Source organism: Electrona antarctica (genome assembly GCF_951216825.1).
Source record: "Electrona antarctica genome assembly, chromosome: 10".
In the NCBI taxonomy this organism is placed as follows: Eukaryota; Metazoa; Chordata; class Actinopteri; order Myctophiformes; family Myctophidae; genus Electrona; species Electrona antarctica.
Window position 1 is genome coordinate 32659774 of NC_136791.1, and position 27335 is coordinate 32687108.

At 43.4% G+C, this 27335-nt stretch overlaps 2 protein-coding genes across 3 annotated transcripts; one reads left to right on the plus strand and one right to left on the minus strand.

The window, feature by feature from the left end:
* Positions 1 to 42: 42 nt before the first annotated feature.
* Positions 43 to 12589, plus strand: prepl (prolyl endopeptidase like). 2 transcript variants are annotated; one of them, XM_079513206.1, is made up of 15 exons: positions 43 to 372; positions 2209 to 2337; positions 2879 to 2945; positions 3749 to 3905; positions 4918 to 4991; positions 5501 to 5615; positions 7422 to 7638; positions 7928 to 8119; positions 8215 to 8436; positions 8950 to 9125; positions 9279 to 9495; positions 9608 to 9757; positions 9994 to 10120; positions 11458 to 11540; positions 12062 to 12589. In XM_079513206.1, the coding sequence occupies exons 1-15, from the start codon at positions 247 to 249 to the stop codon at positions 12143 to 12145; spliced, it is 2136 nt and encodes a 711-aa protein (XP_079369332.1). In that variant the 5' UTR covers positions 43 to 246; the 3' UTR covers positions 12146 to 12589. The 2 variants fall into 2 exon arrangements, with proteins under 2 accessions (XP_079369332.1, XP_079369331.1); XM_079513205.1 differs by having other exon boundaries at positions 5489 to 5615; positions 12062 to 12588.
* A 10-nt stretch (positions 12590 to 12599) lies between these two features.
* Positions 12600 to 26060, minus strand: slc3a1 (solute carrier family 3 member 1). The gene is made up of 10 exons (XM_079513207.1): positions 25805 to 26060; positions 22760 to 22939; positions 22169 to 22314; positions 21651 to 21776; positions 20861 to 20980; positions 18614 to 18729; positions 17742 to 17943; positions 15581 to 15763; positions 15047 to 15172; positions 12600 to 13038 (listed from the first exon to the last, which is right to left on the minus strand). Exons 1-10 carry the CDS (start codon positions 26031 to 26033, stop codon positions 12601 to 12603), a joined length of 1866 nt encoding a protein of 621 aa, XP_079369333.1. The 5' UTR covers positions 26034 to 26060; the 3' UTR covers position 12600.
* Between the last annotated feature and the right edge of the window lie 1275 nt (positions 26061 to 27335).

Sequence of the window (27335 nt, forward strand, 5' to 3'; positions counted from 1 at the left end):
TTCCGTTACAGTGTCGTTGGGGTGCAACTCTGGCTGTGATTACTTGTGTCTTGTGCTAGTGAGTGACGCAGCAGCGCGTTTGTTGTTTAGGAATCTCAGTGCACGTGTGTTTTGTTACCCCGCTGCTGCTGTCACTGTTCGTTTTAGGAACTCATGCACTTACAGGCATGCTAAATGAATACATCGTGCAGAGTTGTGTTCGGAGGAAAGCTGTTTGCAACCTGTGACTTCATATAAATGGCATGAATGTCATTAATGGCCCTCTACGCGTCTTTGACTTATATCCGTTTGCTTACTCGTGTTGGTAAACCGCCATGGTCAGCACGTCGTCGTCCGGGGCTCTTGATCTGGTCCTCCACACGTTCTATAGTGGTAAGGGTGTTGTGTAGTGTTGTTACACAGCAGTGGTAGGCACTAGCTGGTATAGCCATGGTTCACATGACGCTCGATGTTTCAGGGCTATAGCTGGTATACTAGCAATGGGTGTGTAGTGTTGTTACACAGCAGTCAGTGGTAGGCAGTAGAGCTGGTAGGGGACTATAGCTAGGGGTGTGTAGTGTTGTTAGTTGTTACACAGCAGTCGTAACTAGGCACTAGCTGGTAGGGGACTAGCTAGGGGTGTGTAGTGTTGTTACACAGCAGTGGTAACTAGGCACTAGCTGGTAGGGGACTATAGGGGTGTGTAGTGTTGTTACACAGCAGTGGTAACTCGGCACTAGCTGGTAGGGGACTAGCTAGTGGTGTGTAGTGTTGTTACACAGCAGTGGTAACTAGGCACTAGCTGGTAGGGGACTAGGGGTGTGTAGTGTTGTTACACAGCAGTGGTAACTAGGCACTAGCTGGTAGGGGACTATAGGGGTGTGTATGTGCTGTTACACAGCAGTGGTAACTAGGCACTAGCTGGTAGGGGACTAGCTAGTGGTGTGTAGTGTTGTTACACAGCAGTGGTAACTAGGCACTAGCTGGTAGGGGACTAGGGGTGTGTAGTGTTGTTACACAGCAGTGGTAACTAGGCACTAGCTGGTAGGGGACTAGGGGTGTGTAGTGTTGTAACTTTGTTACACAGCAGTGGTAACTAGGCACTAGCTGGTAGGGGACTATAGGGGTGTGTAGTGTTGTTACACAGCAGTGGTAACTAGGCACTAGCTGGTAGGGGACTAGCTAGGGGTGTGTAGTGTTGTTACACAGCAGTGGTAACTAGGCACTAGCTGGTAGGGGACTAGGGGTGTGTTACACAGCAGTGGTAACAGGGTGTGGTGTGGTGTAGTGTAACTTGTGTTGTTACACAGCAGTGGTAAGGGTGCATGTTGTGTTGTGTAGTTACACAGCAGTGGAAAGGGTGTGTGTTGTGTTGTTATAATAGTGGTAAGGGTGTTGTGTGTGTTAGTCTTGTGTACAAGTTCCTACACAATACACACTGTGGATGTGCACGCACGCACGCGCACACACACACACACACACACACACACACACACACACACACACACACACACACACACACACACACACACACACACACACACATTCTCACACAATACATTGGTATGGGTGTTGTGTATACACTCTTACACAGTGGTAACATTAAACAGGGTGTTGTGTTTGCCAACAGAGTGTAAGTTTACACAGGAAATGTTTAAACTTTATAGCCAGATCGTTGGTCATGTATTATGCAGGTGTGTTTCTAATTACGAGGGTGCCAAAACCAATCTTGTACAGGCCACAGATTCGCTCTGGGAGCGGATATTGGAGCCTTAGTACCAGAATGAATGGTGAATGTGAAAGATGGCAGTCTGTGACTGTCTGTCAGAGAACTTAAGGGATATTACATTCAGGTCTGTAGTTGTCTGTCATTGTCAGACAGTGCACTAGGCAGAAATACACACAGTAAAATCCTCAGCACCAATTGAACCACTTAAACCCCATATGGTTGACAATGACCGGAGTCACAAGTGATCTTGTTGATCTGCTATTTTCTATGAAAGCTTTCCCCACAATAAGAATAGTGGTTTAAGTGGTTACAAATAGGACGACTGAACACTGCTGAGGGACATTTTGCAAGAGGACAGAACAAAAATAACAGACATCACATTCCTCCAGAACAGCGCTGCTGTTCTCACTCATACACTAAACTCAGTGCCAAATAAAATATTTATTAACAAGTAATTAATGAATTAATTGATTGACCTTTTTATTTTATTTTTAATTCAGGGTGCTTCCAATTCATCAGTGGATAGTTACAGCTCTGGGCTAGAGAGGTACAGGGACCTCCAGAAGAGTTTCATCAGGAGACTGAGGGCAACATACCACAGGTTCTCCGACCCACCGGATCATGCTGTTGTAAGGCTGCACCCAGTTCATCACCGGTGTCTTCTGTATGGCCTGCATCGTCTGCCTTTATCCAACACCCTTTATCCCGAACTCACCCCAACAAGTGCAGGCATTGAATCGATACAGTATAAGAAGAGTTTAGAACTATTAAGTGCTCAGAGAATGTTCCTGTAATAGACCACTAAAGGGGAAGGTCATTGTATACATACTGTAGAGGCTGCATCCCATTTACTTTTCATTAAAACACACAGCCGCTGGCGATGTTGTGTATTAAAAGCGATTTTTTTTTAATCTACACCCTCCACAGACTAAACAGTAGGGGTTAACAGTTACAGGGACTATACACACATAGTTTAGGTTAGATGTGTCACATACCATAATAGAGTAAAACCTGGACAGAAATGACATACAGTTGGTGCCATTTCTATAAACATATCTATCTGATTCTAAGCGTAGCCTCGGAAACCCAGACGTTTTTATTTCCAGGGAGATAAACAGCTTGAGTGACATTCAATGTAACTATGGCTCAATAGGATTTCTCTTTTCTCAGGTTTGCGGCCGTCACTATGTGTACTTTGTGGAAGGTGATGGCCTCTACAGAATGGACAGCAGACACAGTCAGTACAAAACAACTTTAAGCTGCAGGGAATAAACAAACTGATCACTCTTGTTACTGAAACTGGGTAGCTTTTTTGTGTACTCAGTCTACATTCTAAAATCAGTGATTCTACTAAAATTACACTTTCCATAAATACAATTTATGGCTTCCCATTATGCCTAAATATCAGTTATCTATGACATTTTGTATTTGCCTTCTACAATATATACAAATTTGCATCAACAAATGTGTCCAGAATGGAAACAAGTCTACTAAATCATGTAAAATTAATTCTACTTGAGTTGGATGTTCTAGTACTAGTTTCCACTGCTGCAGAGCTGCCTGTCAGTGCCCTAATTTAGCTTGTTCCCCGTTGAAAACAAAGAGCTCTGGCTAAAAAGGAATAACCACAGAATATATAGATTCCTATGTTCTATTATAGTCAAGAGGCATTCACACAAACAATTGTACCTTCAACCCAGAAACCAAATTTATATGGCACAGCTCAATTATTTAATATTCAGTTAAGAAACCGACTTCTGACTTGTTATTTGTCACACATATTGACGGGATGTGTGGATGGTCTGGACCTACACCTTTCATAACAATCTCATCCTTAAATACAGAGTACAGAGTAGGATTGGAATTTGAAGTCAAATCACATTAATATCATATCACGGTATGCAGGTATTAAATCGCAGCACCTTCTTCTCATGAAGTTCTGCACCTTATATGTTGACTTATATTATTATGACTTATATTATATGACTTATATTATTGGGATAATTCAGTGGTAAAGGTGTTTGCTCCCTTGCTGTTAAGATGAGCCTGACCCAGAGGAAGTGCTGTATCTGGGACAGTTCTCCAGTGGAACAGAGGGAATCAGAGAAGAGAAGTGGACCATCCAGAGAGTACGGCTGTCCCCACAGGAGAAGCACCTTGCTGTCACACTCAAGACTCCTCACAGAGAGGAGCCAAGGTGAATTTTAGAATCCAATAGAGCAGGGGTTCTCAACCCGTGGGTCGCGACCCCTCGAGGGGTCGCCAAATTATTTTGGGGGGGTCCCCAAATTATTTTAAAAAAAATAAGTTTTTGCATACTGAATGGCTGTAAAGTGGGAAATGAAGAATTTACATATAGTACACATAGTACATGCATACACCTTCCCTATGGTTTCAGTATTTATTTATGGTGTATTGTCTCTATTATTAAGGTTATTGTAGCAGTCAATTTATATTGGGGGTCGGGAGGGGGGCGGGGCGGGGGTCCCGAGACGTTGCCAAAGCATTTTCGGGGGGTCCCCGGCCAAAAAGGTTGAGAACCCCTGCAATAGAGCGTCGCAGTCCCGCCCCCTCGAGAGACCCGGAAAAGAAAATCGCCGTTCATTATTCTCATAGACATTTCGTAAAGTATTTATTTAAGAGACGGTTACGCCGCGGACAAAGCCAACTCGAGTCGTGACAACTCATGACAACACAAACAATATTTTGGACCAAACAAATAATTAGAAAGAAGAAAAAACAACACAAAAAAAAGTGTTGTAACCTGCCGTTTTTTTCTTCTTTCTAATTATTTGTTTGGTCCAAAATATTGTTTGTGTTGTCATGAGTTGTCACGACTCGAGTTGGCTTTGTCCGCGGCGTAACCGTCTTTAAATAAATACTTTACGAAATGTCTATGAGAATAATGAACGGCGATTTCTTTTCCGGGTCTCTCGAGGGGGCGGGACTGCGCGACGCTCTATAGAGCACATGCTCCCTTTTTCTTTTTCGCCATTTTCTTCCTTTTTTGAGTGTAATTTCAGTACATCCGTATATATATATAAGAGCTTGATTTGTACAACGGAAGGAAGTTTAGAGAAAACATGACAAAATGTTAAATGTCAATGTTAGGTCTCAGCGCTTATCATATATTATCAAATGCTTCGTAATTTGTTCCTTTATGTGCCATATTTGATGTTGTAATAATTATTGAGTCAGTCACTTTCCAGGTGTGTAGTGGTAAAGCTAGGAGAAGGACCGTCTCGCAGAACATACTCACCTTTGGACAAGGTCTTCAGCTTTGGTAAGATACACTCAGTCCTACTGACACTGTTTATATACTGTGTACACGGTACAGTATGTGGGGGCTCCAAAATAAGACTTCTAGTGCTTATTCCCACAACAGTTGAATATGGTTTTAAAATGTTGTGGCACACTAGTAACCTTCCTCCCTGTTTACACAGAAAAGAAAGTTAGATTTCAAGCTAGAGATCTCTAGTGTAAAGGCCTGAAAATTTACATTTTGTTTAAAAAGTGGTCTACAGTGTTGAGCTGGGTACATTATGCCATTTGTTTATAGCAAACAGTAGCAGGATGGTCAGGAGCCACAGTAGACGAAATAGCTGTGTGTGTGTGTGTGATGTGTGTGTGTGTTGTGTGTGTGTGTGTGTGTGTGTGTGTGTGTGTGTGTGTGTGCGTGGTGCGCGCTGTGTGCGTGTGCGCGCGTGGTGTGCGCGTGCATGCATGCTGTGTGTGGTGTGTGCGTGCGGACCGTGAGCTGCGTGCGTGGCACACGCTCAGAGTGGGCCACAGATGAGGTTCTGTTTTACAGCAGTCAGGAGGGTTTACGCTGCAGCAGAGTGTTTCGTCTGGACCTGACCTCGAATGGAACAAGTACCAGCCTGGTATATGAGGACACACAACCACAGTAAGCATTGCATGTTTCAGCATCTGTTTTTCTGTCGCTGTGAGTTCTTCAGTGCTCTCCATAGTAAAATGTGCAAATTTGCACAAAAGGCCATCTTGATAGAGTTCCTAATAGATTTAGAGACGACCTGTTTTAGTGTTTTTTAGATTGAGTTTTGGGTCAGAGGGATAAACTAGAAAAAGTGTTTCCTCGCTGTGTTCATGATTTGAGGGCATTTTGTTCACAAATGGACCAATCCTGCAAACTTTGAGAAAGGCAGTCGCAGGCCTCTTTTAGACGGCGACCATCTCCAGATAAAACGGCAAAGTCCCGTTGCGTTCTAATTTTTTATTGACCCTTTACACGAGAACGCACACTTTATGAAAACGCTATAATGTCGCTAGGTGGTGGTAACGGGCTGCCAAATAGACCAGTCACCCACGTACAAGAAGAAGAACCAGGTAGCTCCCCCTTCACGCAACCCTAGGGTTTTGAATGACGCTTCCAGAATCGCTGCCTGCTTTCTATAACGCATCGAGGTGACACACAGGCTGACAGGCAGCCCAGAGCATGCAGGCAGAGTGCGCCACGGGATGGTTATATATTTTATAATACATTAGGCTACATAAATGCTGCTGCCGCCTATCAGAAAGGGGGCATTTTATTTACATCATGGTTTTACATTCACCATCGCTGATGAGCGGCGCTTTGTAGGCGAGGAGGGAGCTGGCTTGTTCATTGTAGGAACTCTATTATATCATATATGGCTCTGCATCAATGTAATAAACATATGCGTTGTGAGCCAACGTGAGCCATGATGTCATAAGTTTTGCGGATTCGCCGTTTTGCCTGTTTACACGGAGACTGGTAAAAACGGCGTTCTCAAAGATTTTCACTTTGTTGCGTTTTCACCTCCCCAAAACAAGACTGTTCTCGTATAAAGGGACCCCAGCAAACGATTATTTTGCCGTTTCCTATGAACACCGTTCTCGTGTAAAGACCACCTTAGCCAATTAGGATGGAATATGGAAAATCGGACAGATCCACACGTGTTGATCACATGACTATAGTCTGGCAGCCAACAGGCTTTTTTTGTTCAAAGTGGGACATTTGGTATATAGTTCTTTTTTTATTGGCCTAAAATATTGTCTATATACAATAGTACATACATTCATGAATCCACCTGCTGACGGGCTGTCATCATTGAGCAATTTATTTTATAGGGGGTTATATGTGACCATACCATTAACAACCTATATAAGGCAACATTTCATTAAGTGACGTCAGTGTCACACTAGGGGGTTTTCATTATTCTGAATCCATTCTAAGCATTAGTTTTGCACAAAAAAACACTAGTTGGGCCATAGCCGTCATTGGGCACATTTGGGCCGGTCAGCAGGTGGATTCGTGAATGTATTAAACAATATTGTAGGCCAATAAAAAAAAACTATATACCAAATTTCCAACTCCATGCCCCCGGCTGCCGGACTAATAAAGATGTGTGTACCAATTTGCGTGATGAATGGATAAAATCTGTAGGAGTAAAAAATGTGTTTTGCAAAAATCGGCTTCATGGTGGCACTATAACAGGCCACAATGTGGGCCACTGTGCACAGTGTGGCAGTGACCGGGCCAACGGAGCCAGAGATTAGCTGTCCACAGACGGACAGACTGACAGGGTGCAAAACATACCCTCTCCCCATGCCTTCGGGCCTGGTGGAAACGATGACAGTGGAGTATCTTGAACGCACAAGTATCATAAGTGTGGCATTTGTTCAACTTTTTTCCTTTTCTTCTCTTTCCCTCTGTCTCTCTCTGCTCCCCCAGTGTGTTTGTGGAAGTGTGTCTTTCCCGAGACAGGCGTTTAATAACCATCAACTGCAACAGCAAGACCAGTTCGGAGGTGTGGCTTATTGATGTAAAAACACCCACTTTAGAGACCATTCTGGTTCAACCACGTCTACCAGAACTCCTGTACCATGTAGAGCACTGGAGGGGGTGGCTGCTCATACTGGCCAGCACAGGCCCTGGACACGAGTATGAGGTACTGTACTGTACAGTATGTGTACATATGCTACATACAGTTCACACCACATGAAACCCCCAACTTAGTTGGCTGGTTGTATTAGTTAATACAAGATTCAGACAGACAGAAGACTAATGTATACAGTACACACGACACACAAATATATAGTCATACTAGCTAACAGTCAGGATTAGGCTGTTATGCAGCTGTCATTAACACTATCACACATTATACAAGGTTTTTGTAACAACGGTTTCTCCCAGAATCATACACTCACAGTATCATTTCATCTCTTATCTCCTATTAGGTGGTGAAGGCCCCTCTGTCAGCTCCATCCATGGGGTCCTGGGAGCCAGTGTACGTCCCAGGCCCGCACACCACCATCAAGGACATGGAGGTGATGGGGGACCAGTGTGTGTTGACTATCAGAGAGTCAACTGGCCAGCTGGCACTGACTGTGGTCACACTGTTTCAGCCCGAGCAGCCATACACTATACAGGTTAATAGGAAATCATAAGCATTTCTTTCTTTCTTTCATTCCTTCCTGTCTTGCGCAATCAGCTTATTCATTCTTTATGCCCTCTATTTCAATAGCTCCCCTCCTGGGCCTGTGCTATTGAAACTAAGCCTCCAGGTCTAACAGACCACCACAGTATGCTGGAGGTCCTGCTGTCATCTCCAGTGTGCCCCCCAGTGCCTTACCACCTGTACCCCAGTGATGGCCTCCTCTTATCGGCCACAGGAGAGGACGGCGCCTCCTCAGAGAACCACCGTCGGGGCAGTTATTCAACCACACGCCTAGAGGCCCACAGCCAAGTAGGAACACTTGAACAGAAACAGGAGACATGCATGCACCCCACACGCACACACAGACACACACACACACACACAGTACATATATCTGTGGTGGTACGGTGGAATAGGTCTCAAGTGTCTACAAATAGCCACCATGGAAATAATACTCCATCTACAGCCATCTCCCTCTATCTCTCTCTCTTGATCTTTATCTGTTTTTTTTATCTTGTTCTCTCTTCTCTTGCTGTCCTCTCTGAGTGGGCGACAGTAGCTCAGGAGGTAGAATGGCTCCTGGTTCGATCCCCTGCTTAGTATCAAAGTATGTCCTTGACACTGAAACCCAACTGCTGTGTTTAAGAGTTGCCCACTGGTCCTAATAGTTAGAATGGGTTAAATGTAGAGGTACACATTTATTATCATAATTTATTATCTTTCCAATCTCTCTGTTCCCTCTCCATCCCTACTGTGTCTCTTTTCCCCCACGGCATCCCTCTCTCTTGCTCCCCCTTTCTCTCTCTCTATCCGTCTCTGCAGGATGGCACAATGGTACCAGTAACTGTGTTCCATACAGTACCTGTGGAGTGTCTGAGGGGGGCGCCCCTGCTTGTCCATGTCTACGGATCCTACGGCAGGGACCTTAGCATGGACTTCAGCCCAGAGGGGAGGCTATTACTGGAGCAGGGCTGGGTTCTGGCCTACTGCCACGTAAGGTAAGACGGACAGACACATAAACACACAGATATTTGTGGAATTTATCTATAGATGCAATTATAAACCGTAAAAAGAATCTCAAGTATGGTCCACAATTCTGCATTCCATCCTTCTTTGACTGGATCTGGGTTTTCCATCTTTCCACCCTCCAGAGGCGGAAGTGAGCGAGGTCTGTCCTGGCACAGATACGCCAGGGTGGAGGGGAAGCAGAGAGGTGTGGAGGACCTCCTGGCCTGTCTCCATCACCTCTCCTCTCTTGGAGTCTCTACTCCCTCGCTCACCGCCCTCACTGCCCGCAGTGCCGGGGCCGTGCCTGTGGGGGCACTCTGCAACACACACCCTCACCTACTACGGGCCATCACACTGCAGGTGACAAGGTTAAGCATCTTGGAGAAGGGGTGCGTGTGTGCACTGTACTGTGTACATGCACTTCATCAGATGACAACACACACACTGAGCTCCCCTTCCTCCCTGTGTCCAGGCTCCCTTCCTGGATGTGTTGGGGACCATGGTGGACCCCGGGCTCCCTCTGACTGTGGAGGAGAGGGAGGAGTGGGGAGACCCCCTGGTAGACCCTGAGCACAGACTCGCTATCGCCTCCTACTGTCCCTGTCACAACATTACTCCTCAGGTACAGGGAGAGATATTTGAGTGTGGCATATTATTGTTCCTTTTGATGTTCACTATATAATTGAAGCATATGGTAGACTTGTTGGGGTGTACTGTATTTGGTGGTGATTCATTCTGAAAGAAAAAAGATAAATGATTTTCTTAGAAAAGCATAATCTATGTGTGTGTGTGTGTGTGTGTGTGTGTGTGTGTGTGTGTGTGTGTGTGTGTGTGTGTGTGTGTGTGTGTGTGTGTCAGCATTACCCCTCCATGTTGCTCACAGCCTACAGTGGAGATGTCAGAATACCCCTGGTAGGGGTCCTCAAGTACGCTGAGCGATTGAAGAAAGCTATTCATGTGTACTCACGCACGCGCCCTACATCAGGTAACCACACAAAATAAACATTCAGCATTACAGTTCACTCATGATAAATATGTTTGTGCAGATATTCATGTATATCTGAGGGTGTGAGTGAGCGGGACATGGTACTGTATGTACACTCACGAGTCCCTGTCTTTGACAGAATGGGAATCGGTCAGTCAGTACTTTTTGATTTGAGTCTGCACTACACAAATCGGATCAGGTTAGTCTAAAAACTGAGTAAAACTCCTAAACAGCATATATTACTCACGCCAAGGTCAAAACGGAATTTGACCTCCATGATTTTAAGTGGGCCTCATTTAAACACTAAATTAACTGATAAATTAGAATGTTTTCTCCAATGTTTCTAAATGTACATTATCCACCTTGTTTTGCTGTTGTTCTCCATAAGAAGATGCTTTGATAACAATTATGACTTCAACCTCCAAATAGTTGTGTCTGTGGGAGACAATAGTAATGGATTCTGAGCACTGCAAATTTAGCTCGACACCAATGAATTGAAGTGCAGGTCACCTTGTAGCACCTACCACGCTTGCGTGTGTGTCAGCAAAACTCTCTGATTCCCTCTCCCCCAGCTACTATTTGCAGACGGTCTTTCTCCCTCTCACTCTTAATCTCACACCAACACATGGGTTGTACTCCTCTTTACACCCTTCTCATATTGTCTTCTCTCCCTACATCTCAAATTCCCATGCACACTTATCTATCTCCCTCTTTCTCTACCTCACACACACACACACACACACACACACACACACACACACACACACACACACACACACACACACACACACACACACACACACACACACACACACACAGAGTTAAAGTCTGCGTGTGTCTACCCTAATCTCCCTCCCTCCCTTTGCTCTCCCAAGTCTTTGATAAAGTGCTGATGGCATAGACACACACACACACACATACTCAGTCAGTCACACGGCAGGCCTATTAGCATGGTAAAGAGATAGCATATCGCAGCGAGAGAGATTAGACACCACAGCCAGGGAGCTGTCAAGGTCAAGACCGCAGCTTGTGAAACAGCGAGAAAGAGAGAGAGAGTGGTACAGAGGAGATGAAGAGTGGGGGAATATGCAGGATGGGGAGGAGGGGCATATCAGATGTAAGAATGAGTGAAAGAGGAGTATAGATGCAATGTGGAGGTGCAGAGAGAAACCGGATTACAGCAGATAGGATCAGGAGAGAGAGAGAGCAAATAAAGCTATGAAGTACAGTGAAATGAGACAAATATCAGAGATTATCTTTCAGGATAACAGCCCCTCCGCCTTCTCTCTAATCCTTTAGTTTTCCTCTCTCACCTTTGCACCCTCTCTCGCTTTCAGAATGTGTACCTAATGTGGTTCTGAACATCCTGCCAGGAGCGGATCACTTTGGCCCAGAGGACTTTGACCTGGTCTTAAAGGAGGTAACAGACTCTCTGTCACGTGGCGTAAAGATGTTATTGTGTTAACATTATATACATGTAGAAGGACTGTAGGAAAAACTAGCCAACTAGTAATGCAGATACTTCATCTCGACAAAACAGTGTGTGCCTGACCTCGGCCGGCAAATTAAATGAGGTTAAATCATTAGACTGGTCAGAGTATATGCCATACACTCTCTTCAGGGATTTGTCAACAGTATGCATCAATGGCTGCAATAAAAGCACCACTCTAGTGCCATAACCTTGCTTTATTGGCTTTTAGTAGTGTTTGTAGTGAGACGTTTTAGACTATTATTACCATGTGAGCATGACAGATATCAGTATTGTGTAATAGTGTAGAAACTAGAAAGATGATTAAAAGGTAACAATAAAACATTTTACAATGGTTGAGTCATTAATTGTAGCATCTGTTATTTCACAGCTATAGTCCCAATCTTTCTCTACTGATCAAATGCAAAATCCAGACTGACAGGCCGGTTCTGTGTCTCCCCTTCCCAACCCAGAGTGCACTCCAGATGTCCTTCTTCTACGCAGAGCTGGGCTTGGAGCCTCCACTTCATCCACCTAAGAAGAAGCGGCGGAGGTAGCTGGGCTGTCCAGTAGACAGACATACAATCACCACCTCCAGATCATCAAACACCAAAAGGCCGCTATGTGGACAATGTTGAAGCTACTGTAGATGCAAAAACAACTTGAAGGATGCAGTTGGAACCCTCCAGGGATACGTTTCCTTTGAGGTCGAATGCACACTAAGAAACTAGAACAAGCAAGATTCTGTAAATATTCAATAGTTTGTATGGTGATATTGACAAGAGACCTTAGAACAACCATGCGAAACAATATATTTTTTTACAGTTTTAATAAACTTCTCAATCAACTGTTGAGCTTTGTTATGCAAGGGCTTTTGAAGACATGGTAGACAGCTTCACTAAGATGTTTAATTCAGCCCCTGAAAACATGTAATAAATCATATAAGGTGAAAACATTGCTGAAAATCCTATTTTAGCCTACTGTATGCAGTTGTTACCCATGGACAGTCTTGTTAGCAATTATAAAGTATGTCTAAGGCCCCCAGGTAGCAGGCCTTCTCCGATATGTAGCACTCTGTGGAATGGCTGGGATTAAAGCGAGTATCACTGGAAAACTCGATCAATAAACCTTCTCCTGCCTCCGTTTTGATGTCGGACTTCACTATCACTTCCCCGACATCCTTAGCCTGGTCCGTGCTCATTCTGATTATTAACTGGTCCGGTAACTCATGGAACTTGGAGAGATCAGTGGTGGCGGAGCTGCCAAAGTTGAGGACAATAAGGAAAGCCCGGTGATATCCGTCCAACTCTCTGAGGTAGGAGAAGACGTTGGCATCGGCATGGACATAGCAGAACCAACCGCGGTGGAGGGACATGTCTGACTGACGCAGGGCACTCAGGTAACGGTATTGCTGCAGAACAGAACTCCCATCAGAAACCTCCATCTGGGCCTGTGCAGGGAAGACAGAGCAAGGAAGCCTTCAAATATTGAATAATTCAAATTTGGCCTGGGGTGGTGCTGAAAGGCCATCGGGTCAACCTCCTTTTCATGGCAATCCACCAATTAGATTTTGAGGTATCTTTATGCAGGTGTAAACTTTGGCCTAAACGTGATGAAAGAGGACAGCCCAAATAGTAGAAGCCCCAGGAGGGGTCCACGCGCACCCCCCTTATTATTATTTTTCTAATTTGGATTTTTGGCATCCATAGGACCTCTAATATACAGATTTTGATGATCGCAAGAACAAAAATGGTCCTTTTTGTTTTTTTGTACTTCATCTATCGAGCCTCCACAGCGACTGCATCCCACTAGGGTTAAGCTGTTCCAGAGCCTCGGCCCCCCAGGCTGTGAAATATAGCTCTATGTGTATGCCTCTACACATAGAGCTGCCCAGTCAATGGATATTTGTCAATCTGTATTAAAGACAAATTCCTTCTGCCTGGTCTTTAGCGACAGTTGAGCCTGGCAGACCATGATCTTCCTTACTGGAAGATGCTAATGTTTTGTTTTAGTTTCTATTTTAACCTGTACAGCACTTTGGGTGACCTGGTCATTTTACATGTGCTTTATAAATACTTTTTGTGTTGTGTGAGTTGAGATGCAGTACAGTGATCTATATACAGTACAGTGTTTTATAGATATAGTTCAGATGTCTATATATGCAGTACAGTGGTCTCATACAGCTCTAGAAACAGTACAGTGGTCTCATACAGCTATAGATAATGTACAGTGGTCTCATTTTTAGGCGGAGATTACACATTTGTACTGCTCTTGCCCAAAACTGCATGAGGAGGCTTGAAGGTATCCATGTAACCCATTTCCATTCACATATATTGAAGTGACAGCTAAAGGGACCTTTTGGAAAATGTCTATGGCCATTTTCCCCTCACCAAAATGTAGTCAAACTTTGAATCAATTAGGTATTTACCCCCCTTCCCGACCAGGTCCCATGACAAGGTTGGTCTCATTGGAAACCTGAGGTTGTCTAGAATCAAATGGTATCTCTCTCTTTGGTCTATCTCTAAATCTGAGCGTGCCACAGTCTCCGAAAGATAGTCTCGCCGGTGTTCCAGACAGCAATTGCATAGGGGTAATAAAACATTGAAAAGAAAAACAAAAAATGGTGTTCTTGGGACCATCAAAATCTGTATATTAGAGGTCCCATGGATGCCAAGAATCCAAACTAGAAAAAATAATAAGGGGGGTGCGTGTGGACCCCTCCTGGGGCTTCTACTAAAAGGGTCATCAGAATTAGTAGGGTTTATTGGCAGTAGTTCTTGTGATATCTTCAGTTAGAGACCAAAATGTTGGGCAGAGCAACATCACCCTTAAAGGGTGAAAGTTGATACATATAAATTGTCTTAATTTAAAAACATCATCTTTCATCTTTTTCAAGCAAAAGGTGCCTTCACTTAGATGTCCATCAACTCCCTAGTTTCATGGAACGTGACTATCAAAGGGATTTTTTTGGTGTGTGTGTTTTTTCTCTCACTCACTCTTAGAGTTCTCAAACTCTGCCCGAACCCGACCAGGCCCGACCCGACGTTTTAGGCCCGGGCCGGGCCTAAAATGTTTGCTAATCAGTAGGGCCGGGCCGGGCTCCATGAAAAAAAAATGTATATATTGAATTGGTTTATAATAATAAAAATAATAGTACTGTTCTGTTTGTGTATTTATCTATTATGAAGATGGTGTTGACTGGCGTTTCACTTTTACTCTCTGTAGTTCTCATTCTGCACAAACCCAAGCAAGCCCGACCCGACGTTTTAGGGCCGGGTCGGGCCTAAAATCTATGCTAATTAGTCGGGCCGATAGTCGGGGCTGATAAATTAGGACCGGGCCTTAATTTTCTGGCCCGATGAGAACTCTACTCACTCTCTGTTGCCCAGCATCTATGGCCTCAGCCAAACCTCTCTGGTCTGGGGAAAAGGCTGTGGTGCTTCACTTTTTGTACCTACCTGCACATTGATAGTAGCGTGGTTGGGGTGGACATGCAGCCAAGTGTTGTTGTTCTTGGTGTTAAAGCCGGCAGTTGTTTCATTAGTCCACTGCATGGGAGAACGCTGGGGGTCCCGACTGGCACTCTGCAAGAAGTGATTGAAATGTACTGTATTCTGTATTGCTGTATACTGTTCTCATAAGACTTAAATATATGAATTGTGTGGGGAAAAACGTACGCATGCCCGGTATCTTGAAAATTAAATATATGAGTCTGGACAGACCCAAACCAAAAAAATAACATTTGTCTATGACCTTGCCAAAACCTTTTGGTTCCTGACCTGCAGGTTGAGAAACTGTGTGTGTGTGTGTGTGTGTGTGTGTGTGTGTGTGTGTGTGTGTGTGTGTGTGTGTGTGTGTGTGTGTGTGTGTGTGTGTGTGTGTGTGTGTGTGTGTGTGTGTGTGTGTGTGTGTGTGTGTGTGTGTGTGTGTGTGTGTGTGTGTGTGTGTGTGTGTGTGTGTGTGTGTGTGTGTGTGTGTGTGTGTGTGCTGACCGAATTGAATTTCCCTGCTGGGTCCTGGATTTGGCTCTCCGAAACTTCAATGTTCTCCATGCCTATCTCCTCGCCATAGTAGGTAGTGGGCGTGCCAGGCAGGGTCAACATCAGCATGTTGATGACACGGGTGTAATTCTGACCTGCGCTGGTGGCTATGCGAGGCATGTCATGGTTGCCTACCTGGCCATGACAGGAAGAAGAGAGATTGAAGTGAGGAAAAATGAGAGCGGGACAATAGATTGAGATGAGTTTGTTTGGGTGAGAGGTATAGGTAATTCAGGCCGTTTTAAAGGACCATAATAGGTCATTTGTCACATGTCATTTGTTTATTTACAGATTTGGCCATATATCGTACATAAACACAGTTTTTGAGGGGCGCTAGCCCCTCCTATATACAGGTTTAATGTTTGTCTTTAGTTCAATGTTTGTTTTGTAAACACCATTGACAATGAAGGGAAGATTTACGTCATAATGTGCCTCATTATGTCATATTGTCTCTTTTCTGGCCGACGCTGCAAGTTGCCGCGTGGGTGGAGCTTCATTTCCATCCACCAGCTGTCTAAAAACCCAGAAGAGACGCCTGCCGCTCGTGGCTTTTGGCATCTTCATGACTCCACTGGAACATCCAGAGAGAACCTCTGTCATCATGACAGCATGACCCATCTGTGCTGTCTTGTACGTCCTTTATATTATTATGTCCCTGTTGTGATAGTGACTTTGGGATTATGCCATGTCGATATGCATGACAAACAGCTGTGTATTGTTACAATTGTAATAAAAGTAACCCTGCTTTTACATTTTCTCCAAAGTCACTATGGTCTTTAATGCCATCAATGTCCATCTATAATTCTAAACAAATTAGAACGTTGGTTTGACAGGATTTGAGCATGGTTATTATAAAGAGTATGCGCATGCATAAAGTGAGTGGCAAATCGAGTGGCAAAGTGAATGGCAAAGTATGTTTTTTTTAGACTTTTCTGTTTGGATGTCAAGGCCAGAAAGTCGTTTTTTTCCACTCAGTAGGCGTTCCTGCATAACTTACGGGTATGATGATGATGTACACTCTGCTCGTTCATTGACAGCTTTCAAATCCTTATTAAAGACTAGTTTTTCTCAATCGCTTTTAAGTTTAGCTTGACCCTTACAGCCTACCCATGTACCCACGTACTGCTTATTGTCTTTTTATATGTTGCTCTCTGACACTTTGAGTTAATGCTTTCCTGCCTCTTTGCTTTTATCTATATTTTATCCTCTTCTTCTCTTTTTGCATCCATGTATGTTATTGCTCTGTAATGTGAAGCACTTTGGTTCGACCTCAGTCGTTAGAAATGTGCTATACAGTACATATAGATATAGAAGTTATCCTTCTATGACGTCTTGAGTTTAGAGGCTTCCAGTGCTCGAGCACAGGGAGCAAGGACAGATTCCATCCAAGCCCTACTTACAGCGGCACAGAAGGTTAAATCAGGACTCCGTTAGGTTGAATACTTGTACTCCTGTAAACAAAGTCTGATCCATCCATGTTTGTCTGTTTCAACATCATTGCCACGTTTTGTTTTGGTTTCCATCTTATTTGTTTTGTTAGAAAATGTATTATGTTATACTATGCATCATTGTTGTTTCCCTCTCCTGTAATGTCTGTGCTAACCCAGGGTTCTTTTAAAAAAACAAAAATAAAAAGTTGGTCACAAAAAAAGAAATGTGCTATACAAATAAAGTTTGATTTGATTTGATTTGATTTGATACCCTCAATAGTAGTATTTTTTCATTCGTTTTCATACCCTCTGTATAGTCTATAGTACCATGTTTCGTTTTCATTTTAAATTTTAGTTTGGTTTTAATTATTTTTGAAGCATGTTTGATAGTTTATTATTTTTTTTTTTTAAAGGCATAGTGTTTGTTTAGTTTTTATTTAGTTTTTTGTCAGAAAAAGAAGAGTAATTGGCTATTTATACCTTTTGAAGAAAAACATATCATTTCATATTCGACAAATACTAGGCTTAATGACATACTAAAACTAAGGACATTCTCTCTTATTTTTGTTAGATTTAGTTCGTTTTGGAAATATATGCCATGTTTTTATTTCAGTTAACTAAAATCATTTCCCTAATTCATTATTTCGTTAACTATAATAACCCTGAATCCGACCCCTACTTACCACCCAGTTGGGCCACTGTCCTGCAGGCATGTTGTCCATCCAGAGATGGACCAGACGCTTAGCCCACCATCCACTGGTGTTCTGGGGAAGGTCCATCAAGTAGAAGTTAAAAGGGAAGTCACTCTCTTTAACCTGTGGAGTGCCGTAATACATCATGGTCTTCTCAACCTCCTGGTAATCATATGACTCGGTCACCATGAACCTGGCAGGGGAAAGACAATGCACAGGGTACAGTGATATTATTAAACATAAGCGAAACACATTCTGTTAGGTCGAAGTTAAGTGTAAAGTTTAGATTTGTTGGCGTGTGACACTCTATATGTTATTAGCTCTATTTCACGGGACAAATCTCAGCAGAAAAGATGAAAATAAACAGCACCAGCACACAAGCAGCACAATGATGGACGACATCGACAATGACTAATTATGTTAGTTGAACATTACCCAACACAACGAAAGTGCCTTTTCCTTTTGCACACGTGATTTCATGTTGCCGTCTTGACGTAACGTCAGCCTTTCTTTCTTGTTTTACCACGCCGTGCCGTCCAACAGGTGGTGTCGTTTGCCGTCTGCCTGAGACCATGTGAATGCAGCATAAATCCAAAAATACCCCGTATGCAGATGTGGAATATCCCCACCAGGAGAACATAGTGTGTGTGGAGATACTCTACCGATCCCACAGGAGTTGCTGGTGAATTGAAAAGATTGCCCTCTCCACCCAGCTTCAATCCCACAATATTTTGCATGGATGCTCAGCTCATCCAAGCCGGAGTCACTGCGGTGGACAGGAACTTTACCCCGGCGCCACCTGAGCGCAATTGAACAATTGTATTCTATATACCGTACTTCACACATAAGACTGACTCCCATACCTGTGTCTGCCAGGCTCCCGGCTGTAGATGTCCATTTCTGCCCTCCACTCCCTCAGCAAGTCATGTAGACCCAGCTGGCTGGTGGTGTAGTCATGGTGGAGATTCCACCACGTATCCTTTAGAGAGTTAGTAAGGAATATAACATTCAGGTACACTGGCTATAGTTACATGTGACAGCTAGTTACAGTAGGTAATTGGAGGTGTAGCCAAGAGGTCCCAGGCTCCACAGAGTTGTGGTTTAAACAATGCTGCTACCAGGATTCTAGTTAAGAAGAGTAGGCCTAACCATTTGTCACAGTGAAATAATGCGGATGAACTCATGGCAGAAGTTCATATCTAATGTTTTATAAATGTAATTGAATGGATAGTGTATGTGGCATACTTTAGTCAGAGAGCTAATGTTGTGTGGGCCTTATTTTTTATTGTTTTTATATTTTTTATATTTTGTGAAAGATAATACTGAAAGACAAACTACTGAGAAATAAAAAAAAAAGTTTGCTAATCAGTAACGCTGTTTCTGTGCTGCTGCAAACTGCAGTTTTTTAACAAAAAAACAAAACAAAATGAGTGCGCGCACACCAAAAGACAGGCATTGAACAGTGGGATTCTGAACAGTTAGAATAGTTTAATATAAGTTTGAAATGTACTATTCATATGCTAAAATGTCAAGTCATGTGCAAATATGATCAGCAATGTAATGGAATAGCTGTCAATATAGTACAGCATGTATGAATACATTAAAGACTTCTATCAGTCCCTGACATAATTGTCAGAGCCATTCAGAGGTCAAGGACAATAGACAGTAACAAAGGAAGAACTACAAACCAGGTTAAAGGCTGAAAGGGAACGATACAGATAAGGACTGGGTAAATCATTCAGTTGACAGCAACCAGACTGGCCACTCCGTCTCAGTGTGTAATTCTGCAGCGGTCATTAAATCCCACTGACTTGTTAATCCACTGAAATATGCCTCTACTAATCTCCTCACTGTGAGAAATAACTGCAGACTCTCTATGGTACAGAAACTCTTTCGAGGAGTTCAGTTCTGCACGGAGCAGCGCTGTGAGCAGCATGAACAGGGTGTTTTCAAGGAGGGCAGTAAAATCATCCCCAGCCATTAACAACGTATTTTTCTACCTGCTATGTAGAAGGTACTACTTCCAAATAGCTCTTTGGAGCCTACTGTACCAGTCAAAAAACAAAACGACAACAACATCCATTTAGACCGGAGACTACTGGACTTTTTAAACTTGTTCTGTATCGCAATTCGCAACTGCCTTTTCTAAAAGTATTAGTTGTATGAAGCTAAACACAGCACCTCAGCCATTTGCCTGTTCAGTTGAGTATATTAATATCACATTGTAGAATGATGCACGCTGGCAGGTCCAAGACACAGGCAATTACATGTCTTGAGTTGGTCAGGCTCCAGCAGCGGTACATATAGGTTTAACACAGCGAGGTTTAAGTTATGGAGAGGAGCAATCGCTGCCTTGCGGCAGGAGGCAGAGACAGCAAAAGTAGTCCAGCAATGTTTTGAAAATTTCAACTTGGCCACTTTCACCGGGGCTGTGAGACAAAGTGGCAGCCAACCAGATCGCTGTCATCTGTAATAGCGGGCATGGACAAGGTGTACCCACATAAGTCCACGCCAACTTTATGTGTGTGTGTGTGTGTGTGTGTGTGTGTGTGTGTGTGTGTGTGTGTGTGTGTGTGTGTGTGTGTGTGTGTGTGTGTGTGTGTGTGTGTGTGTGTGTGTGTGTGTGTGTGTGTGTGTCAGTATTTTTTTACACACCCATTTAGCAGAAAAAACACAGCAGTAGAAATCACTCACTATCACTGTGGGTTAAATTTGATGTACAGCGTCTGTTGGTTAGAAAAGTAAATTTGAGGCCTGGGCCATGGCTCAGTGGTTCAGGTACCTTGGCTGGCAATCCAGTCTGGCAGTGTGCTGCGGGTTCGACTCACGATCCCGACGGCCCTTACTCCATGTCACCCCCCCATCTTTCTCCCCATTTTCCTGTCAGCCTACTGTCTGTCCCTCCATACAAAAATAAAGGCGAAAGCCAAAAAAAGGAAACATAAAAAAAGGAAAATAAAAATTTGATGTACAGCATCCATCGGTTAGAAAAGTATTTGACCAGAGCCCTCGACCACATAATTGCAAAACATGCTATCAAGCAAAAGGGAAAAGCCTGAATAAATAGTATCAGCCATTAATTAAGAGGTGAAGTGAGAGGTGAGACTCACTGCTGTTTGGTTTGGGTTGACCAGCGGCTCATCCCTCAGGTGTTTGGCCTCCAGGAGGTGTTTGACCGCATCCATGCGGAAGCCATCCACACCTTTTTCCATCCAGAATTTAATAACGTCCTGAGAAAACAGATTCAGAATACACACACAAGAATGCTGAAATATTTCTTTGTAAAATTCTGCCTTTTCAGGACCCATGAAAGCCTGTCTGACAAAGAACATAATTGTGTAGATCCTTGACTGATTAAAATGTTTGGTTATCAAACCAGTTGATTGGGAAGAGCATGTCTAATTGGGGATAGAATAGGTGTATCCAATTAAGGTTAAGATAACAGTACACGCGCACGCACACACACAACATGAGAGAGATACCAGAATGGAGTATAAGTGTGGCTGCAAGACAGACAGCAGATAGTGAAAAATCACACCCTTGTGAAGTAAGTGGTGCAACTCGGTGTGGAGGTCCCCAGGGATTCCCCGGAACTTCCAGACCCGCAGGAATGCGCCCAGGGTGCCGGCCCAGGGTGCCGGCCCGATTACGGCTAGCCGCCCCGCGTCCGAAACGGTTGAGAAATGACAGAGTTACCGTGTGGGTGGTCCCCAGAGGGTCCCTCTACTGTACTGTACTGTACTGTACTGTACTGTACTGTACTGTACTGTACTGTACTGTACTGTACTGTACTGATACACCTGAAATCATCATATATATACAGTATATATATATATGTGCGTGCGTGCGTGCGTGCGTGCGTGCGTGCGTGCGTGCGTGCGTGCGTGCGTGCAAGCGTACAATCATCTCTTTGCGGACATGTGGGTTTCTGAGGTTGAGGTCTGGTTGCTCTTTGAGGAACTGGTGCAGGTAGCACTGTCCTCTACCTTCATCATAGGTCCATGAAGAGTTCCCAAACACACTAACCTGTGGGGAGAAGGAGAGAGGACATTATAATGTGGGGTGTGAGTTGAAAGACATCATATGGGGCAGAACTTGATACATAACAGATTTTCCAATGCAGCTATGGCCAAATATGGAGTGTGTTATATGGACATAAAAGGCGCTTATTGGTCCTACAGTACGTGATGCAAACAGAGAAGCAGTGCCAGGGACGGCTCCAGGGGGGGTAGGGGAGGCTCCTCCTCTGGTGGAGGCTTAGCCCCCCCCCCTAACAAACCCAATTGACTGACTTCTATGTAAACCTAAATTCATAAGCCCTCGCTCTGAATAGCCAGCCCCCCCATAGTACCCCCAGCCACAATTTTCTGGAGCCGTTGCTGGGCAGAGCCAGCCAGCATGGTGAATGATATACCAACCCAGTTGTTAGGCCTGTGGTCGGTATCGTTGCAGTCAGTCCAAACATAGTAGTCCTTGTAGGGTTCGATTCCAGCCCGGCTCTGGTTGAACCAGTGGTGTTTGTCACTGGTGTGGTTAGGGATGAAGTCCATGATCAGTTTCAAGCCTGAGTGAGGTTACAGTAGGATAGATCATTGGTTCCTGCCCAATTTATTTTTGCTCGAGACCCAAAAGATAGATTTGGTGTCTTGCTGGATCCAAATTTACAAAATACATTAGGAATTAACCAAATAAGCCCTGTTTAATAGTTTAAAGAGCCTGTCTACGTATAGAGCTGATCTACAAGCTCACAATACAATGCAATCTGTAGATCTGCTAAATAGTAGGGAATAGTAATAGGGAATAATGCCCAAAATAGCGACACCAGGTTTAAAGTGGTTTAAAGTATATTTAGGGAATATAATTTGCTTCTGGGAAATGTATGCACAAAAAGTATTGATATAGTAAATAAATAAAGATTCCTTACTTTTTGTGTAGGTGTATATGTTTGCAATAATAATGTGTGGTTGTGCCCCAAAATTACCATCCCCAAAACAACTCCAAAGATGTACCTTTGTTGTGAATTTCAGCAAGGAGCTCCTCAAAGTCCTGCATGGTTCCAAAGTGGGGGTCGATGTCCCTGAAGTCCTCCACATCATAGCCAAAGTCCTTCATGGGAGACTTGTAGATAGGGCTGATCCAAACTGACTTGATGTTGAGGTACTCAATGTGGTCGAGCTTCTCCTTAATACCTGCAATTAAACAAAACTACAGCATTAATGAGAGAACTGATAGAACAGGCCATGGATAGAACACCATGAATACTGATGTAGGCCTATAAGTTGTTGCAACAAATTATCAGTAGCACCATTAGCAACAAGTCCTGCATTTAATTTCCATGGTCTAGTTGGAAAAATAATAGCTGGAAATAACATGCTCATAAATCTGCTGTCCCTGGCCTGCTGTTGTTGCTGGTTTATTGCCCCTGAAGCCACTCTATGAAAGTGAACGAAGTGTAAAGTGCCATAAAACCATGAATTAGTCCAGCTCTTTATGCCTTTTGGTTTTGCATTGCCATGTGTGCTATTTCTCAAAGTCTGCATCATCAAACACGAGGGAATTCCTTCCCTGCTAGAACACTATAGATTAGAAACACAAACCATTAAAAGCAATAGAAATAGTGTGTTCATAGAAAGATATAGATACCATGTTTTGGTTTTTTTTGCCCTCAGGGCAGGGGTATTATTCAAGGTATGTGATCATTTCTTTTTTCAAGATTTACTACAGCTCTGCATAATGACACCTATCCATAGCTAGATTTGGATTGAATCCTATTTAGGCTACTTTGTAAATAGACTATAAAGTACTACTAACTTAGTAGTACTTTTACTGTATAGTCTATTTACAATCTTAAGTAATCCAGTCTTACTTAGTAGTACTAAGTAAGACTGAATCTTATAATTAACTATATGAAACGCCTGTGGAACTTGGCTTGAACAATGTAATCACACTGTAGCCATCTGCCATCCTATAAAAGTGAATAGCTAAGTATAAAACAAGAGCCATAAAAACGTTTACTGTCAACCTATGAACCATCAGTCAAGCTTGTCATTCTCATAACAGCAAACAGTGAGAGGTTTGCTGTTATGAGGGGGGGTTGTGTTAACTTGTAATACAACATTCACAACAATGACCAAACGTCCTTTTTTTTCAGACCCAGGGAGATCCATGTCTGAATAAAAATCACACCTGTGTGAACTGAGTGGTGCAAGGTCTGCTAGCCTGATCAGCTGTGGTCTGACGTAATGTCAGTGACCATAGTAACCATGCTCATTCTTTTGGGCCCCACGTACAGGTACACACAAACACGGATACAAACAAAGCTGCTCGTTTTTTTGGTTGCTAACCATAGCAACCATGCTCATTTTTTTGGTACGAACAAACACGGGTACAAAGCCAGTTGTTGGAGTGGTTTGCACCACTCAAAAAACAGCACAATATGGCCTGGGCCGTGGCTCAGCGGTCCAGGCACCTTGGCCGGTAGTCCAAGTCTGGCAGTGTGCCGTGGGTTCGACTCCCGATCCCGACGGCCTTTACTGCATGTCACTCCCACATCTCTCTCCCCATTTCCTCATCAGCCTACTGTCTGTCCCTCTATAAAAAAATATAAAATAAAGGCGAAAGCCACAAAAAAACAGCACAATAAAACAATAGCTGGAAATTCGGCCAAAATCATCGAGATTGTGCACTTTCTTTTTCAAAAACCATCGCAAACGAGTTGGGCTTGCCCCCTATTGGTCTGTTTGCAATGAATCCAATATTAGATAAGTCAGGTTGAAACCCCAAATAATTGATAGAATAAAAATCTCAATGGATTCTGTTACTATTGGGTATGCTAAATAACATACTAAAGACTTAGGAAAATCTAAGTTCTAGAAAGGCATCATTTTCAAGATGGCGTCCACGATGGCTGCGGGAGCTTAAAATACCCATAAACTGGCATTTAATATGTAAAAAATCATAACAATTACACACCTGGTGACAAGTTTTTGATTTTTAGCATGGTGTTGAAACCCCCAAAAATTGGTAGAAAATACTTTTCAATGGATTCTGTTACTATATTGGGTATGCTAAATATCATACAAGAAAATTATGGAAATCTTACTTCTGGAAAGGCATCATTTTCAAGATGGCTCCCAGCTTATAAGCATTTTATTAAGCCACCGCGGACACCATCTTGAAAATGATGCCATCCAGAACTTAGATTTTCCTACATTTGTAGTATCTTAGCATATACCCTATAGAACGTCACAGTCCCGCCCCGACGAGTGGCCCGGAAGAGAATTTTCCATTCATTTTTGCCATAGACGTTTCAGAAAGTAGGCCTAGCCTATTTAAAGGTTTCATGACATTCATTTTCATTTATTTTCCCTTTTTCTTTTAGGTTTTATGACCTCAATTTCACCCAAACAACCTGAACTTTGAACATTCTGTGGGTTTTCTGTGGTCTGGGATTTTCTCTGTGTGTTCTGAAGCCTTTTGAGCTGCAATTAAAATAGCATATAGCTCAGTGGCTTTTTTTAGCCATAGAAGAACGACGAAGTCTTCCGGGTATAGTACCCCTCGAGCGTTGATATGATTGGTTGGCTCCTATCGTAGTACCCCTCACGCAGACGCGTAACTTAGATGTCAGTGGGCCCCGACGCAGGCTGATCAGCGAGTGCCCTCCGACAGAAAACCCCAGACCACAGAAAATCTACTGAATGTTCAAAGTTCAGGCTTTTTTGGTGCAATTGAGCTAAGAAAACCTAAAAAATTACATTTTGTCTCCATGTCACCAAACCTTTAAGCCTCGGACAAAGCCAACTCGGCTCCAGTCCTGACAAATCCTGACAATAAACACAGGGGCCGAACAAATAAGAAAAAAAGGGCAGGTACAACACTTTTTTTTAGAGTGAAAACCTAAAAAAATCTAAAACTTTTAAATAAAATAAATCACCGGCTAAAAACTAGAAATCATGTGTGTTTAACTCAAACGTGAGTTAATGAGTTAAATCAACACTCCAAACTCTTCAATCAAACTTCAAAACCATCTCTCAACTTCGTTAGTTTCTTACCTTGAAGGTCTCCGATCCCATCACCATCAGTGTCCTTGAAGGACCGGGGGTAGACCTGGTAGATCGGGGAGGCCTGCCACCAGCTCAGACACCGAGGAGACAAGGCGATCACGGTTATTGTCAGCGCCACTAGAACAACAGTGCAGATGATCGTCATCCAGAATAGGATCTGTCGGGGCACCCGATACCGGGCCTGATTGGAGTACAGCAGCAACACCTCCTTGGGCATTCCTGCGTACGGCTTGGCCTGTGTGTACTCTGCAGTGTCTGAAAAAACGCCAACGCCGGCAGAGTTACTGTCCCGCTTGTCTCCGCCAGTGGTGGTGGGTATCTCCGTCACTGAGGCGCTCCCATCCTCCCGAAAGCCAGGGTTTTGGATGCACTCTTCCAGCTCCACACTGTTGCTGGTGCCATGTGGTCCCATTGGGAGACTCATGACCAATTAAGTAATAGTAAAAACAGAAAATAAACTAGGAATAAAAGCGTGTCGAATATGTGGTCCCTCTGCGCTGCGGTAACTTGAATAGCCTACTGAGAATGAGGAAGGCAGTCAGGTAACTCACAGGGTCACAGTGCAACTCTCTCACCAATTCCTCCCTCCCTCTCTCTCTCTCTCTCTCTCTCTCTCTCTCTCTCTCTCTCTCACACACACACACACACACACACACACACACACACACACACACACACACACACACACACACACACACACACACACACTGCAACTGAGGAATGTGGGGAAACTGGAGAGTTGTAAAGGAATGGTTAGAGATTAATCTGGTTGCGCTATAGCTGTAGTAGCCTACGTTTATATATATATATATATATATATTCTATTCATAGTGAAAACATGACAGCTTGATGAACATTCAGCAACCCCCCCCCCCCCCCCTTTTTGAGCTACCAAACAGAAACAGAAAACCTAGTGTTCAAAACAGTGGGCTGTGAAGGCTCATAAATGTGGGGCATAATAATATTAATAAAAACAGATGTATTCTGGAGGAGGAAACTGTTCTAGGTCACTGATAGTCCACTTGCCAGGCAGAATGTGAACCCAGGCATGTTGAGTAGGCCTACGTTTTATGTTAGAAATGTTGAATATGGGTCCCCAGCATGTATAAACTGCCGGATAATTTACATGTTGACCACAAATGTGATGATGTCAGTACATTTGGGCAAGTGGCAATGTCCGTTTGAGTGTTTTCTTTTTTGTTTCGCAAAACTAATGCATGGAATTGATTCAGCATCATGAAATCCCCCTAGTTTGACACGTCAATGCTACATAAAGAATGATGACATTTTGAAATTTGATTTGCCTTCTATAGGTTGTTAATGGTATGTATGGTCACATATTATGCCAATTATGAAAATTGCTCAACATATGCAAGTTAGCATCCAGCAGTTTCTAAATGCCCATACTCAACATTTCTAACATAAAACCTTGGTGAACTCAACATGTCCGGGTTCAAATGGGGCTCTAAGTGGCAAGTAGACTATGAAATAGATGGCACATGTCAAAAAGTCATAGACT